This window comes from Carcharodon carcharias, chromosome 13 (assembly GCF_017639515.1).
Source record: "Carcharodon carcharias isolate sCarCar2 chromosome 13, sCarCar2.pri, whole genome shotgun sequence".
In the NCBI taxonomy this organism is placed as follows: Eukaryota; Metazoa; Chordata; class Chondrichthyes; order Lamniformes; family Lamnidae; genus Carcharodon; species Carcharodon carcharias.
Window position 1 is genome coordinate 117,341,115 of NC_054479.1, and position 18,861 is coordinate 117,359,975.

Consider the following 18,861-nt stretch of genomic DNA (forward strand, 5'->3'; position numbering starts at 1 on the left):
GTGTGTTGGAATAATCTCCACTAGCCTGGATGAGTGCAGCTCCAACCACACTCAAGAATCACACCATCTAGGGCAAAGTAGCTGCTTGCTTGGCACCCCATCCACAAATATTCAGTCCCTCCAGAACCGATGCACAGTGGCAGCAGTGTGTACCATCTACAAGATACTCTGCAGGAACTCACCAAGGCTCCTTGGATAGCACCTTCCAAGTTCATTGCTGTTACCTTTTAGAAGGACAAGGGCAGCAGACACATTGGAACATCACCACCTGGAAGTCCCCTTCAAGCCACTCACCATCCTGAATTGGAAATATATCGCCATTCCTTCAGTATTGCTGGGTCAAAATCCTAGGACCCCCTAACAGCACTGTGTGACCACATGGACTGCAGCGGTTCAAGAAGGCAGCTCACCACCACTTTCTCAAGGGCAAATAGAGATGGACAATAAATGCTAGCCAGCGATGCCCACGTCCCGTTAATGAATAAAAAACCTACTTGAAATACCAGCAGCTACTTAGCATACCATGCTTACGACAGTAGTGAGAATGAGTTATGGAAGGGATATGAGACCTCAAGGTCACCTGAAACTTTGACTTCAAAGAAAAAGACTTGAAGCGTGGCAGGTGGGGAAATGGGGTGGTGATAATGTAGTAATGCCAATGTAAGTGTATGATAGTAATAACAATGTAAGACATAAGGTAAACTACAATCACTTAAAATACATTGCATAAAGACTAGGTGAGTGTAGTATATGGGTCTGGCATATAGGTTGATGTGGCACTGAACACAGTACTGCCCACACAGTGATATGAGAGCACATGACCTACACCCAAAGTCAGTTGAGTGTTGGACAGAGCTGTGTACCAGCAAGCATGGAGACAGTTCCTAACTTGTACCCTTTACTGTGCATTTGTAACTAGTCCTGAGTCAATAAAGACTTATAGTTGACTTGGATATGACTATGAAGACTTCCTCAGACCTACTGAACTGTAACCAACACCCTACAACAATCCTGTCATGAAAACAGTTTCTCCCTATCTACTAAAGACCCCTCATAAAATTGAAGCACTCTATATTAAATAGCCCCTCAACCTTCTGTCCTGTAAGGAAAACAATCCCAGGTAACTTAAGTGTCTTATTCCTGGTACCCTGTTTTCGACAAAGGCAATGTAAAAATGTCCCAAAAGAATACGGCGCGGTGTAAGACACTAACTCAGCAATTCCCTCTTTTGCACCAATCGGGTGTCCCTGTAACGCAGATAAGGCAGGAAATTCTGGGTGGTTATTGGTACGTGACCGTAAGCAAAAATTGAGGGAATCCGCAGTTTTAAAAAAAGTAACTGAAGAGACGCCATTGACGCTTTATGTATTGAGAAGGGGGCGGGGGCAGTTGATTTGACCCTGGGAAAAGGGGGCTAAGTTGGCAGACCTGATGTTGCTGCTGAGACTGATGCCGGCACTGAAATCGCGCGAGGCCACCCCTGCCTTTCCAGTACTTTCGGCCATCGTCGGTTTAACGGTCTCTGCGGGAGGTTGCGCGTGCGCAGTGCGCGTGCCTCTGGGGTTGTTGTTGGCGATTGGAGCGAGTCTGCAGCGCGAACGCGAATGAAGTTGGAGCAACTTGGAAGCAGATTCAGTTGCCGTGTGTGGATGGAAGTGAGTGCTTGTGAGACGGACAAATCCGGGGAATACACACACACATATACATAGTGCTTCCCTGGGCCAGCCTTTCACCTATATTTGTTCATTTTTTCCCCTCCTCTAAATTTTGTAAAAGATGGGGGAGGATCCCCGCCGTCATTCCCAGCCGTTGTCAGCTGTTTACCCCGTGAAGAGATTGAAATGCGTGTTTGCAGAGGATGACGGCGCGGGGGGGGAAAGACATTGTCGCCTTGAGTGTTTGTGAAGAATGTGCATTTTAAAAGCAAGCTGATACAGGCCTCTTTTTCTTCTCACACTTCGACTCTTCCACCGTCATCACCATCATTAAACCGGGCTCCATGGATATGTCAAGGAAAGTTGTATGTTCCACTGTCACCTCCAAGTCTCCGGGCTGTTCTTCTGACAACTCTGCCGGGCTTCGGATCTAGTTTTGCACCCGCCCCTGTTATCACACGCTTTCCTCTTTGGAAGCGTTGGCTCTGCAGGCTGCTTGCCGCAACGATGTCCAAGGTATTAAAAAAGAAAAGTCACTGGACGAGTAAAGTCCACGAAACTGTGATATGTAGAGATAAAGATGGGGAACTAAATGTGGAGATCAAAGGTGGCGCAGAGAATGGTCTCTTCTCGTATCTGGGAGAAATGAAACAGAACAAAATTATCTACCAGGATGGAAAACTGCATTCTGATGAGTTGTTGTTGGAAGTCAATGATACAGCGGTGTCTGGGCTCACGATCAGAGATGTATTGGCTGTGATCAAGCATTGTAAAGACCCAATTCGTTTGAAGTGTGTCAAACAAGGTACAGTAATCTTCCAATAATGTTATGTATTTGCCAGTGTTATAATATGTAAATATCCCAGATTTTGTTCGTAATAAGACGGGTTGAAAATTGCGTTCCTGTGAGCCTGATATAGAACAATAATTGCAAAAGTCAAAATTGTGCAAATATAAAGTTTAGGATCTATTAGGAACAGTTACTGTTAAATATTGTATTTTGGAGGATCTGTATTAGTATCATGTTGTTATTAAGGAACAATAGTTAGAATATTGCAAAGTTAGGAGGCAATGTTTACTTCCTTCTTGCAAATGAACAGTACCCTTAACTATTATAAAATTGCCGACACTGGTTATCCCTTCCAGTAGAAAAATCAAGTATGTTAGCATGGTGTACGGATAGTCCTAGAGGATTGGTTTGCTCAATGCTAGTGCTGAAGGGATGAGTACATTTCTTTGAAGTAAATCCAAATAGGTAATGGACTGAAATATTTGACCGATTTTAAAACGAAAATCTTGATTTATTTTCTGCACAGAAAATTACTAAAGTTATATGATGAATAATTGTTGTTCCACTGACTAGTAATAGTTCTCAGAATATCCTGGAATAGGGCCATGCAGTGTTCGTTTTCATGTGGGTGCAATGACATTGTTTACTTTCTGGTTTGTGGTAGAATGAAAATGACATTAATTTCCGTGGAACAATTGTAATCATCGGGCACCTGAAATAGTCAAATATTTCATTAATTACATTATCAGGAATTCTAAGAAGAAACAACTGCAGATTAACACCAAGAGTTGTATTCATAAAGTTATGCTGTACATTGAAATGACTACCAGTCTTGTATGAAATTGTTTAGATGGCAATGCTATGGAAATATGGGTAATATATTTCAGATTATTAGTTCTAAACCAGAATATTTTCTATTTACTGACTTTCTTAATCTAAACATTCAATTTTATTTTATAAATACATTTTATAATGAATTTATAATATTTATTTATAAATCCATATTCATTTATAAATAAATATTGTTATTTACATAAATAGCAAAATAGGCTATACTTGGATGCTTTCACTGGTGTTTGTTCTAAGAATTGTTTTTCCACATATCTATCAGGCAATCTTTGCAAGAAGAAATTGTAAATAAAAACGTTACTTAAACTTAATGTAGATAAACCACAGAAACATGATTGTTTGCATTGAGGAGCCTGACGAAATCTAGGAAAGAAATAGTAGGGTCCCTGACTACAATTTTCTAAAACTTTGTGGAAACAAAAATTGTACTAGAGCAGTTTAAGGTTGTAATTGTGATGCCTACTTCAAGAAAGAAGATAAGGATAATCTAGAAAACTATACAGAATTATTTGAATAGATGATTGAAGATAGATAAGAAATACTGTTTATATGGTGTATGTGGATTTTTACAAGATTTTTGAGAAGGTATGACATAAATTGTAAAATGATATTAAGGGGACTTTGGCCACATGGCTGAGAAAGATGGTTGAACTGCAGAAGACAAACCATATAGGTAAGTAAAGTCATGTTTCTCAGGCACAAAATTTGGTGAGTGACATTCCATGGGACACTCTGCTGAGATTATTGTTATTTGTTATATATGTAAATAACCTCGACTTAGGAAGTGAGGCAACAACATTGAAATTGCTGATGACAATCAGGCGAGTATTGCAAATTGTGATGAGGACTGTGAAAGACCGCAGGAAAACTTAGGCTGGGAAATTGGGCAGTTTAGGACGGAGTTCTATATGGAAAAACCCAAAGTCCCGTGCATTTTGTAAATCATAGTAGAGGATAGAAATATATCTCAGAATTGTTAGAACTTAATTGAAGCACAGGAACACAGATCATTAAAGATGGAAATATAAGTGGAGATGGATATTAAAAAGCCAAATAATTATTGATCTTGAATGGAGAATGAGCAAGTGAGTTGGGTTAGAATAAATGGTTCAAGGAGAAAAGTACCTAAACTGAAAGCTGAATGACCAGTTTATATTGCACAACATTCTTGACCTTCATGTTTATGATTCTATGTGCTAGAAAAAGTAGGATACTGTATTTTTTCAACTTATTGGAGTTTTACATGATTAGTTTTGCTGTTAATTACAAATGCAAATTGAGTAGTTAGCTGTGGTTAGTAGTTAGCTCCTGCCTGTCTTTCATCATTTCAAAGAGGTGAGTTGCTTTTACTCAGAAGACAGCAACCTGTCTGTTTATTATCATAACCATTGCTGGCCTAAATTTTGAGTAATGGTGAAAAATTTTCGATGGTCTTGGAAAGTTCAACATTACTTCTTTGCTTTTATATTCTGTGCCACTATACAGAAAAAGAAACTATTCTGTTTGACTTTTAATCATCTTTATTTTCCTGAACTACCCTTTAATTCTTTCTTCAAAGAATTCTTTAGTACCAATTTTCTTTAAATATAAGTCTGTCCTGTTCTACACCTATACCCACCTCTGGTGGTTCTACAATTCCAATATCCATCCCCTCTTTGAAATTTAAGACAAAGTACTTATTGTGTGTGTAGCCAGAATCTTCTGCCCTCCCCCATGCTGTTTTTGGTGGCAGGGGAACATTTAATCAGGTGGGAGGTTGGTGGGTGGGGACCCTGCCATGTTCCCTCCTCCATCCTGATTAAGTCCATGATGAGAAGACCTATGGAGGGCCTCTCTGCCCCACTGCCCATTGTCCAACTAATGCTCTCTTAAGGGCATCATCCTGCCACCGCTCGCATTAACCTAGTGGCAGACAGGGTCCTCACCATGCGGGGAGCAAGACAAGCAAACCCTTGCAGGGTTGCTTGTGGGCTGCCAGGGGTTATAAGGTGATAGAGTGATACAGCACAGAAACAGGTCCTTCAGCCCATCATGTCTGTGCCGGCCAGCATTTTCCAGTACTTGGCCCATAGCCCTGTATGTGTTCTTCATTCAAAGGCACTCGGTGCCTGATCAAGAGACTCAGCATTGGGAAGGGGGGACTAGCTGAAAACCACCACCCAGCCCTTGCTGCTGACTTCCCTTCCTCTATCCTGCCTCCCTTCCTCCATGACCCCCCTTCTGCCATCACTCACCTGTGGCCTAGAATCCAGCAACCATCTGAAGCCTCAGGTGGGTGTCATACTGGCAGCAGCCGCTGGCTCCCTGGTGGCACTGCCATTCAGTTGAACTGCCAATCTTTGATTGGCTGGCAGCTCTCAGTGGGTGGGACTTCTGCCCTGGGGTCTTGAGTGGCACATGATGTGGTGGGCCTTCCTGGAAAGAGTCAATGCGGGCGCCTGTTACCCCCATAAGATTACAACCGGTATCTCAGGCCTTCCCCACTCTCTACTACATCCTCCGTCACTTTCTGCAATACAATATCACCTTCAAGCGCATGACAATAATATTCCCAGTTCAATTAAGAATATATGTTCGCAATTAAAATCTTGCCTTGCAATGGCTGGCTTTCTGAAAGGCATTTCATCTCATGTCACTGTCATAGTTGATGTTAAAGGTCATGTATGCATTCCCACACCTGTGTTACCTGCCATATGCCTTTGCAGTTGCTGGTCAAACTGGCGTTCAACTGGTTATTTTTATCATACAGCTAACTTTTTCATGATTTACCCCTTTTTGTCTTTGGTCTTTCATTGTTCCTAACCCAGTTATCCTAATTAGATGGTCCCATCCTTCTGGCAAACTATTGGCTTTCCTTTGGCTTCAATAGCATCCATTCACTTGGTCTTCAAACACTTGGTGCATTAAATTATACCAAATTTGAAGGTGTGACAGGTGTGAGGATGATAGCAGTTGACTGCAACAGGACATAGGCTAGCAGAGAGCAGACAAGTGGCAGATGGAATTTAATGCAGAGAAGTGTGAGGTGATGCATTTTGACAAAAGGAATATGAAGAGGCAATATAGACATAATGGCACACTTCTAAAGTGTGTGCAGGAATAGAAGAACCCTGGGGGTTCGTGTGCAGAGATATTTGAAGGTGGCAGGACATAGTGAGAGAGTAGTTAGCAAAGCATATAGGATCTTGTGCTTCATAAACAGAGGCATTGAGTACAAAAGGAAGGAATTTATGCTGAACCTTTATAAAGTTCTTGTTAGGCCATAGTTAGAGAATTACATGCCTCTCTGGTCACCACTCTTTAGGAAGATTGAGAGGGTGTAGAGGAGATTTACTGGAATGGTCCCAGAGATGAGAGATTTCAGCTACAAGGTTGGTTTGGAGAAGCTGGGGTTGTTCTCCTTGGAACAAAGGAGATTGAGGGGAGATTTGATTGTGGTGTTCAAGATTATGACAGGTTTATATAAGATAGACAAAAAAAAGCTGTTCCTATTAGTTGATAGCACAAGAATTAGGGGACACAGATTTAAGGATTTGGGCAAGACATACAATGGGGATGTGAGGAAAAACTTTATTGCACAGCGAATGGTGAAGACCTGGAACTTGCAGCCTATGTGGGTGGTGGAAGTGGAGATGATCAATGATTTCAGAAGGAACTTGGATGGGTGCTTGAGGGAGATAAACTTGCAGGGCTTTGGGATAGAGTAGAGGAGTGGGACTGACTGGATTGATCTACGGGAAGCTGGCATGGACTGGATGGGTCAAATGGCCTCCTTATGTGCCATAATGACTCCATGACTCTAGCCCTTTTTGCAGTCTATGGGACTTTGATGATTTTTCTGTATTCCACATCTTGAGGTTTGAAAATTTGTATGGTCATCTACTGTATTGCAAATGTATCACATCCATGAAAAATTAATGTTCATATTGTAGTTTCCAGTAGTGTCCTCTTTATTCTGCAAGAAATGGTTCAATCCTGACACATTTTATTCAATCTATTGGCTATTTTTCTCACTAGGGCCAGTTAGTATTACTGATTATAAACAAGTAAAATATTTGAGAGCATTGGGCCTGAACTTCCTAATGGATGGTTTTTTTCGTAAGTAAAGCTCTGTTAATCATAAGAACAGAGACTTTTAAACATTGATTTTGTAAGTGGATCGTTGTTTACAAGGAGAGTTAGATATTTCTTTTCGGAGGAATTTCACTCCAGTGAACCTTTTAAAAGCATTAATTCGGATTTGAGAATACAGATGCAATTCAATGATTGAGCAGATAGTATTACGTTTGGGCAGTCAGACATGAGAATTTAAATACAGATGATTCACATTTCATACTTCTACGGTGGAATTATGACTTCAAATTTTAACTTTACATCTGTAATGTAACTGCTGTGTTGATGTAGAGATGCAGTTTACAAGGAGATGTTATGAATATTTATATTTTAAAAATGTCTAACAAATTTCACAGTACACTTCATTATCCATATGTAGTTATTGAGATTAATAGATCAGATATTACAGTGATAAAGTTGGGAAGCTTTGCAGCTTGGGAAATTCATCATTGTTAGACTTGGAACGTGCTACCTGAAAGGGTGGTCAAATCAGATTTGACAGGAACTTTCAAAAGCCAATTTGACATATAGTTGAAGAAGACTAATTTGTGGGGTTATGAGGAAACAAAGATGACGTGTGGGACTAAATTGAATAGCTCTTTCAAAGAGTTGGCATGGGCATGACAGGAAGAATGGCCACCTTCTGCTGTAAGATGCTATATATGCTATCCTAATTTAGTACCTGAAAATTTTTGCTCAGAGTAAACAATTTTTGTAACCTTATTGTGCCATGTAATAACGAGATGTTGCAATGACCTCTCCATCCTGCTAAAGTCACAGTGATGACCACGATGTTGGGAAGACCTTGAGAGGCCCAAGAGTCAAAGAGGTACAGTTATATATCTCAGTTGCCAGTTCAAAACAGCATTGGAAGTGGCTTATTAATGAACCTGCCACTTAACTTTTGGTTTCAGTTGGTGCTTATTCCAAGGAGATAGAGAAAAACAATCAGATTTCCTCTTCTTTTAAAAACCTTTTACAACTTGTGCCAATTATGATTTGTTCACTGTTATGGTAAGCACTGGTTGAGAGGAATGACAAAGAAGTGACCATCTCTCAGTAGCATCATTAATCTAGAGTCTAATAATTAAGCTTAATGAGATTACTCTAGATGAACCTTGAATTTAAATGCTTTGAGAGGTTGTATATCTGCCTGCCTTAGTTATTTTCCTCTCAAGCCTAGCTAACATTTCTAACCTTCATGCACATTGCAACCCGATTATGTATAACTTGGGTATAACTTTGATAAGGCACTGAGTCCGCATCTATCTGTAAGATATCAATGACCCAGATTTTCCTGCATCAGTGATGTATTTAAATAGAAATAAAAATAGAGGCCCCAACTCTCCTTTATCTTGGAAGTAATTGGACAGTTCACAGCACAACTGTTTACAACCCAGTATTTTCAATAAACTTTTGGGACTTTAGAGACTAGTAGTCTAACCATTGTAACACAAATGCTGCTGCCATTGTCTTAAAGTGTGAACAGCTTACACCTTCTTCCCAGCTAAACAATCTGGGCCTCCCTTTAATCTTTAACAGCCCCCTCACCCAGGACATTTGTCAGGCAGACTTCAGAACAGACTTCATCATTTTGCCCTAAGTTAAAGACACAGACCCAAAACATAACGATGTTGTAAATCATATAATTGTAACACCTCGTCCCCTAAGAAATGAAAAGCATCACTGAAGTGATGAGTTTTGAAAAATTCTATCCAAAATGTCACAACTTGTAGGGATGGGAAATTTCCATCATTTAGTTTAATTACGACTTTGGGATCATGAAATCCTGCCCTTTTAATTTTTTTCAACCTCTGCCTCTGCAGGGGTGTATTTGAGATATATCACATTTCAAATATTTTTAAAAAGAACACAATGTGACTTTGAGCTTACAGATGGGAGGAGGAGGTGGGCCTCCTTTGGTCTAGGCCTCTGTTTGGTCCAGAGACAGATCAATCGCAACCCATCCTCATCCAATCGATTGCAGCTGACATCGATTGGATGCTTGGCCGATTAGTTGTGCCTAATCATCCGGGTCAGTTCAATTTGAAGTGGGAGCTGGTAGAGTGGAGCGGCTGGTCCGGGTGTAGAGGGCCTGGCCCTTATACTAACTGCAACATGAGCTGATGACCAGGAAACTTGCCTAGAAGCACAAAATGAGGTACAGAGGCGAAGAGAATGTGGTGGATTTGATAGAATTTAGAAGCAGCTTTGCATACCGGAGCTCCTGGCATAAAATTGGAGGAGACTTTGCAAGCTGGCGATCAGAACTGAAATAAAGAAACTGGAAATATTCATTACTATCTATAAAAAGGAAGACATTCATTTTTATCTTTATTCTTTTATGGGATAGGTTGCTGGCAAAGCCAGCATTTGTAGTCCATCCCTAAGTGCCCTTGAACTGAACATTTCAGAGGACGGTTAAGAGTCAAACACATTGCGGTGGGCCTGGAGTCACATGCAGGCCAGACCAGATAAGGTTGGCCGATTACCTTCCCCAGAGGGCATTATGTGAGCCAGATGGGTCTTTATGACAATCAATGATAGTTTCATTGTCACCATTACTGCGACTAGTGTTAGGAACTAGAAATAGTTTAAGTTGTATCTGTATTTGTGGGTGCTAGGAATGAGTTTTAGCTTTAATGTCTAAGTTTGATTTGTATTTGTGTATTTATGGGTTAAAAAGATTAAACCTGAGTTTTAGTTTCACTTTAAAAGATGCCTACATTTTTAATGAGTTTTATGTCCTTGGAGCCTTGGAGAGCTGTGTTATCGAGTTGGGTAGTGATTTAGAGAAGTTAAAACAAAGTAAAAAATCTTTGCTGTTGGCTAGCACCCCACTCACACACACACACACACACACACACACACACACACACACACACACACACACACACACACACACACACACACACACACACACGAAAGCAGTTTGAGTTCAGTTGGTCAGTTTGCTCTAAAGTTGAAAGGAGTGCCACCAGAAGCAGTATAGGAGAGAGGCAGATAGCGGCGGCATAGTGGTATTGTCACTGGACTGGTATTCCAGAGACCCAGGGTAATGTTCTGGGATCCGGGTTTGAATCTCACCATGGCAGATGGTGAAATTTGAATTCAATAAAAATTTGGAATTAAAAGTGAAACAATTGTCGATTGTTGTAAAAATCCATCTGGTTCACTAATGTTCTTTAGGGAAGGAAATCTGCTGTCCTTACCTGGTTTGGCTTACATGTGACTCCAGACCCACAGCAATGTGGTTGACTCTTAATTGCCCTCTGAACAATAAATGCTGGCCTAGCTAGCAATGCCCAAATCCCATAAATGAATAAAAGAAAACAAAAGTTGAATCTAGTTGCCAGGAGAAGCTGGATAGGAGGGAGCTGCAGGATGCAGGGTTCCCCAAAGAAAAAAATAACTTCTAGTCAAAAGGAATGGACAGGCTTCTGGAAAATGCCCTGCCAAGTGAAGTGAAGAATGCAGAGCAGAGAAAGCCACCAAGCTTAAAGGGAAAAGCTGCAGGACGCAAATTTAAAGCAATTTATGCTTGCAAAGAGCCAGAAGATTGAGCATGTGAAGCGGTGGCGTTCTGTTGGCACGGCTGAGTATATGAGCACGAGTGTGTGGAAGAAAGCACATGGCAACCCGGGGAGAGGAACATCGGAAGAAGAGTTCGAAACCCTGGACCCTTGCAGAAGGTGTCTGAGGAGAAAGCGTTGTCTGAGAGAAGATTCCAAAGTGAGTTCTTTGAGAATGGAGATTGGAAACTCTTGTGTGACAGGCATCTGTCATTTGGTTTCAGAGTGTGGTGTGCCTGACCCACAGGTTGCCTATTGGTTTACATGAACTGTGTACTTACTGTGAATTTTAGAGTATAAGATAGCTTTTGTAACTTGGGTGATCCTTATAACTCTGTATATATGTGTGAAGATATTGGTGTGGGTGAAGGAGTACTGTAATATAATTCATCTTTTCTTGTTTAATAAATGTTTTATTCTCTGTTAAAAGCTCATCAGCTGATTCCTGTGACTCTGTTCGGTAGCCACTCTCCATGTTTCTGAACAAAAAATAAAGTTAGGAGCTATCAAGCCAGGTTCCACTCTGGGATCTGTAACATCAGCTGGGATCATAACACTAACTTTATATTCCAGATTTATTAATTGTATTTAAATTCCACCAACTGCCATGGTGGGATTTGAACCCATGTCCCAGAGCATTAGTTTGGGCCTCTGAATTGCTAGTCTAGCAATATTACCGCTATCCCACCAGCTTGCCATAGGAAGATCAGAAAACTGGGAGATAAAGCTATTTAGTTGAGTTGGATAAATAGCACTAATATAACCCTTGCCCCTCAAACTACAAAATGTCTGCTAACTTTTCAGTATTCAATTTTGATCAAGAAGTTATATCTGAAATGTGAATCGTTTCTCTTTAACTTACTCACTGACCTGAAGTGTGTTTCCAGTATTTTCTAGTTTCCGAAATGCAATGGTGGTACACATGCCAACCATAAATACTTCAAACAATTAATGCCAGCTTGTAGGTACTTTATGAGAAAGATCATACTTTCTTTCCAACACAACCACCATCTCCCCCATTGGTTTCTTGCTACTTTTGTCAGAACAGATTGATGGCAGGATTGGAGCTTGTTGGAACCAATATATTTCTATACTCTATATTTACATCAGTGACTTAGATGAAGGAACTGAGTGTAACATCCAAGTTTGCCGATGATACCAAGCTAAGTGGGATCATCTGTGAGAATGGTCTAAATTGGCTGCAAAATGATACAGGCTGGTTAAGTGGGCATCAAGGTGACAGATGGAGTATATTGTGGGGATGTCTGAAATTGCCTACTTTGGCAGGAAGAGTAGAAAAGCGGAATATTATTTAAATAGAGAGAAACTTCCAGGAAGGCCCATGTTACAGCTGTGCCTTCATCACCTAAAGGGAAAACCGAAGCAATCAGTTACCAGAATTTGTAGAACTTTGACACAGATTTACGAATAACTTTTCTAGGTCAGGTTCTGGTATTAGAATTTACTTTATCCTGTATTGCATGTACTAACTGCATTAAATCTGGAATGTTGAAATACTGAGGTCACTTCGGTGACTTGATACAAACGTATTGGTCCACAGTCTTGAAGGTAATAGATGGTAAACAAAGGGAAAACTAATGCTTCTATCCATATGAAGTGTAATTATTATACCTATTTGAAGTGGCCTAGAAGCATTTACATTCAGTACAGTTTATTAAAAGTGCTATAATTACATAATTCGTCGTCACAAAAAAAATTCAGATATTTTTGCCTTTGGCCACTCTCAGCCCTGAGCTTTTAACATTTTAACAACTAACTTACTACATACAGTACAAGTAACATTCTCCATCCATGCTGTCACATTTGCCCATTTAAAAGTCCCTCTTGGCAGCATCAGAATATTTAACCTGTATCAACTTTGAGAATCTCGAGGTTACACCAATGTTCTGATTTTTAAAAAAAATCTTGATATTCTTTGTCAATCAGCTCTCAGATTCTTTTACATTCTTTCTGTTTTGTGTCTTCCCACTCAGCACAAGCTTTGCTCAACTCCTTTTGAGCCAGAGCCATAGATTCCTCATTTTGAAGTTTTATTTTCTGCTCTAGGACTCGAATCTGTCCTTATAGTTCTGTAGTAACAACATTAGTTATAACTAAGTAATTCCAGTTTAAAGCACTGTCTGCCTTTGTTTTTCCATTAAACCTGGCATTCTACTGCTGTATTCTGTTTTGACACCTGTGGTTTAGGGTCAGTAGGCAAGTTTAATTGAGATAGATCCAATTCATTTCCAGCTGGTTTAACTCATTGCTGTCAATCTAAGGTTTCACTGTCTCCTCATTCTCAGAGGTCTGATTCTTTGGACACATCTTTAGTTGAAACATTACTTTGTACAGCAGGATTACAAATAGTCCATAATTTCTTTGGTATATTGTCAGTTTCAATGGATTTGAATACTATGCCTAGAGATGGCAGCAGTTTACCTCCCCCAAGTCATTTCCAAGTATGAAATTGACATAATTAATAGGCAACTTTGATACCATTCACAACAGCAGATCTATTGAGTAAAGTATTGCTTACATAGTTCAACAGATAAATAATTTCCATCAATACACCCTATCAATGTACTTTTAGTTAGTGAACTGTCTGGAAAGAAATTCATGTCTTTTATTAACATCAAACTTTGAGATGACCCTTTATCCCAAAAGGTAACCTTTTTGGCTCCTTTATCAGACAAAAATGGAATTACTTCACCCTCAAACATAAAACTTCCATAATCTTTTATGTCCTGATTTACACCCACATTAAATACATCGGATGGTATTTGGTTTGCCACATACTTCACTCACTGGTACAGCATTTTCTGGATAAACACTAGAGACTCCCACAAAAGTTACCGGCTTAGCTTTCAGCTGCCAGCAGTCTGCCTTAACGGCTCTGTCATATGGCCAATGTAACATGTTGGTTTCCTTGAATTATATTTAACCTCCCTATTGCCTTTTTTATTACTCCGCAAAGCATCTGTCCTTTCATTTCTGCTAGCCCCTTCATTGTAATCAGTGTTCTGTTCACAATCAACAGATTTATCTCTGAGGGCTTGCAAGTAAAGGTTTGCTGCCACCTATATGTTTGTGGGATAATTCGTAACTATCAGCCATAACAACTTATTTTAGAAATTTTATGGTCTTCTAGATGAGGCCTGATTCCTAAAGGAATACTGCTTTTAAATTCTTTTAAACCTCTCTTTGATTTTCAAAATCTTGCTCCAGCCTCTTGGCCCTATACCATCGATCAAACACCATTTATTTTTCTCTGGCAAATTCAACAAAAGTCTGATTCTGTGTCTTCCTCAGATTTCTACGTTTTTGCCTATAAACTTCTGGGGCTAACTCATATGCATTAAGCATTGCAATCTTAACCGTATCGTAATTTGCGAACTGTTCATCTGAAAGGGTTGAGTAAACCTCCAATGCTTTCCCTATCAAAACACTTTGTAATAGAATTTTGCACATTTCCCTTTGGATTGTAACTTTGTAACAATTTTATCAAACAAGACAAAAATACATTTCACCTCCTCCCTCACTGAATTTAGGCACTATTCCTTGATACATCCAAACCAGGAGCTAAATTTGACATATCGTCAAATTTGCCTGCTTTTCCCTGTTCACCTTTCTCTAATTGAATTGAATTAAAGTATTTTGCTATCCTGTTCAAATTGCCTAGCTTTCCCCTTCTCATTTCAATTCAAGGCCTTTTATTTTCTCTTACTCTATGAAATCTGACTGCAAATTTTTGCATTTCCTTTTTTTTCTCAATTTTCGAAAAGCAAATTTTTGCTTACCTTTAATTGTTTTGAATTCAAGTTTTTTCATTTCTCCTTTTTGCTGTTCCTCTTTTTTGAGTTCAAGGTGCTTCATTTTAAACTAAACCATAGCCAACTCAGTCTGTGTTTTATCTGGATTACCTTTTTCTTCCTCAAGGTTTAATTGTTGAGTCAAAATACTCAACTATTTCTAATTTCTTAGCGCTTACTTTCTGCCACCTCTTTTAAATTACCTGTCAAAGACAAACCCTTTCTTTTGAAGAATGCTTCAATGATAGACATAGCCATTTGAATTTGTTGGTAAATACAGCAGAAGTCACTGTGAAATGTTGTTTGTTTAAACTCTGGCGAAACCTAGTGCACTTGTCTCAGCCTGTGGATTCAAAATCCTGGATGAGCCCCAATTTGTTACGATTTCTGTAGAGATGGTTAATTTTTTTAAAAACTTGAACTTCCAGTTGGTAGCTGAAAAGACAACATAAATTTTCACAGAGAAAGACTTTTACTGAACAAATAGACTAAACCCTATTTTTGTAGGCAACTTCTACTTTAAATTATAGAATAGAACTTTCCCTTTTTTACTTTTAACAAAAACAAAAAAAAACCACTTTGCAGGTCTGTATCACACTGCCCTTTAAGTAGACATTTAATTCTCCCAGACCCAGTCTAACAGGATTCTTAGCTCCCGAGGGTTTACTTCCGTTCTTTTCCTTTCTCAGCCTGGTAATTTTTAACCCCAGAATCGTTCTTCACGGTGAGAATTTTCATGGAAATTTTCTCTCCAGTGCAAGCTGGTGAATCTTCCAACTTCCTTTTAGCTCCTCATGGATTTGATTTTCAAACTGAGCATGAGCTTCCACCTGTATTCCTACACAGTGAACCACCAAGACTTTTGGCCTCCAGTTACTCTCTGTCTCTTCTGGAGCCTGTCAGACTGAGTGTGTTCAGGGATATCTTAGAAACATTTCCCCTCTAGAAGCCCATCACCACAGCAATGTGAGAGGGCCTTATACCCCTGTAGAAATGCTGATTAGCTATCTTTGAGACCCCAGCTCTTCTTTATCTTCGAAGTAGATGGAAAGTTTAAAGCATAACTGTTTACAACTCAATATTCTCAATACCTCCTGGGACTTTGATGACTAGCAGCCTAACTACTGTAAACACAGAAGCTGCTGCCATTGTCTCCATATGTGAATAGTTTACACCTTCTACGCAGCAGAACAATATGGGCCATCCTTTAATTTTTAACAGCTCCCTCACCCAGACCTGTTGTCAGGCATACTTCAGAACAGGTTTCATTTTACCCTAAATAAAAGAGTCCCAAAACATCATAATCTTATAAATCTCATAATTGTAACATAATGTGGTCTGGGATAGTAATATCTTAAAGGGCAGAGAGGGGCAAGACTTCCTGAAATGCGTTCAGAAGAATTTTCTAGATCAGTATGTTCGTAGCCCAGTGAGGAATGAAGCATTGTTGGATCTGGTTCTGGGGAATGAGTTAGATCAAATGTCCGTCCAGGAACAATTAGGGAACAGTATCATAATATCAAGACATAGTATCCTAAGTGCTTGGATTCCATTCTTGACAACTTAAGTGTTATTTTGTTGGTTTTCCTTTTGCAATATAACATTGCAGCATATCAGAGAATTGGAAGCAATGCAGCCATTGGCCTTGAATGACAATGTTCACACCGGTAAGGGTTATTTTAGTCACTTTTCTGTCAAATACGGTGTCGAAGCTATTAAGAATAGTATAACAGTGTTGGGTAAACAAAATGCTATGCCTAAAAAGCTGCAATAATCAAACTAAGCCTTCTAGCAGTTAGAAAAAGGTATACATTTTTAATTTGTTTTTAACGAGCACCTGGCCTGACTGCAGTAACTGCAAGCAGTACCTTTCATGGGCCTTAATTAGGAGGCTTAATTAGGATTTTAAATCAAGCTCATAGTGGAAGTTCACAATTCACCAAATAAAGGAGTGCTTTTGACCAGGAGATATATAATTTCATGGACAGTAACTGCCTTCCAAAGCATAACAAAGACAAAAGAAATTAAGTATTTTTCTAGATTCGGTAATGATTTTGGCTGAGGAATTTTGTGACATGTAGCAGGTGCCATTTTCTACTGGGGAATTGTGAAAACTGACTCCCTTACACAGGTCCAATTAATTTTAGAAGTTGTTTCACATTGTACTGTTAAGTGACAACAATGTTTGCTAGTCATTTATTTTAAGTTGTAGTATTACATTTCGAGGTTTGATTTTTTAAAAATCATTTTCACAGCTGGATCCTTTAAGTCAACAAATGATGCTGTTGCTAGACAAACAATGGCATTATTTTTAAATTTGTGGAAATAGGTTAAAAACGGGCATAACTGTAGGAAAATGGAGGTCACATTGATTTTTATGGGCAGGGGTCAGAGCCATGATTTCCTTTAAACTGATTTTGGCAGAATGACATACAAGTCCTCGGAAAAATATGGAGCAGCAATATTGATGGAGTAAGTCATTTACTCTGTAATTTACTTTTTTTCCCCTGAAGTTCAAGGGCCTCTATGTTGTAGATATGCCAATACAATGGTGTAAGTCCCCAGGAAAATATAGACCAATGTATTAAGTATTGTGTGAGTATAAAGCAAAACGAGTGAGCTTGCATGTTAAAGTTAACAAGACGGAAAATAAATTGTACATTTATTGACAGCATCATTACCCCAGAGAACAATTTTCATGGCTTTTAATATACTTGTCACATTGGAAATATTTTCCTTCACTGAAAGAATGAAATAGAATCTGCAGTTTTCCTGTGGATTACGAATCACCAAAGATTGATTGTTTGACAGTAAGTAGGTACCTGAGAAATGACACCAACATTCTTTGTTTTTGTGAAATAACTTGTGTCTCAATGCATTTTAATTTACCTAACAATGCATTAGTTAGTATATTTCATAATACACATAAAGCAAAGACTACATTTACTTTGTATGTGCAAGATTGTTGAAACATGTATAAGACTTCTGATTGTCTGCTGATGTTCTAGTATAAATTACTTGTCACTCTATGCTTCCAGCAAATATTTTGGTCAGTTGTCTGAGACGTTTGCTCCACTGTATTTACCTTTGGCTAGATTCAGAAAAGTACATATTTTCAGGAAAACTAAAGTCGATAACTAAAATCTTTTATGTTTCATGTTCAAGTTTCTGATTGTTGATGTAAATCGTCATCCAATATGGATTTCTCCAGATGTTGTCTGGAGGCTTTAGGGGTCTCCTTAATTTTCTCAATACTGCATTAATTAACTGGAATAATTCAACAGATTTCATACAAAAACACGCAATGCCCCAAGGATTATTCAATCTTTGACTTCAAACAAGGAGATTTGTCCAGAACAATTTTACCGGGGAAAAAAAGTATACAGTAGCCTAATGATTTTGGCATTTGTCTAGCAACCCAGACATCATGATTCTAAATTGAACCATGAAAGATGATGAAATTCAGCTCAGTAAGTCTGGTAATTTGCAGGCTAGCACTAGAAAATGATGATGATCAGTTGCTGGATAAAAATCCAACTAATTCACGAATATATTTCATGGTTGAGAACTTGCCACTCCAACCTGGTCTGACCTGCATGTGGCTCCAGTCTAATATGTCAGAATATATACAGGTCCCAATTTGATTATATTTATAATATGTTCCAATTTCTCAAACAAATATGTTCTGATATTTAAAGAATAAAGAGATCCTAACTTAAAAAAAAACAAATGCCTACCTCTGCTTGCAAGAGTTCGCATCTGAACAGTACCAGTGTGAGTCGTTTTGGAGATAGTTTGCAGCTGGTTGCTGATTGGTACTTGGCAGCTTCATCTCTGTTCGGGGCTTCATACTTAGCATTTCCAGGCCTTATTTCAGGACTCCTTGGTTTCTGCCAAGCCCCCCTGGAGAATTTACACTGCCAGGGGCCTTCCAGGTATCAGACAGCCTTCCCTTATCCTTGTAATGGGGATTGTGGTCTCTGCTGGAGGCACCTCCTCCTCTGAGGAAGAGAGGGGCAGAAGGGAGAGTGGTCCCTATGCAGCTTCCTGTGGGAGGAGAGGCGCAGGCA

At 39.3% G+C, this 18,861-nt stretch overlaps 1 protein-coding gene across 1 annotated transcript in view; it reads left to right on the forward strand.

Annotated features, from left to right (window-relative positions):
* The first annotated feature begins 1,537 nt into the window (after positions 1-1,537).
* magi2a (membrane associated guanylate kinase, WW and PDZ domain containing 2a) overlaps positions 1,538-18,861 on the forward strand; it is a 961,431-nt gene continuing 944,107 nt past the window's right edge. Inside the window, exon 1 of the mRNA XM_041202174.1 lies at positions 1,538-2,460. Coding sequence (XP_041058108.1) covers positions 2,163-2,460 — 298 coding nt within the window. The 5' untranslated portion in view covers positions 1,538-2,162. The remainder of the gene's footprint in view (positions 2,461-18,861) is intronic.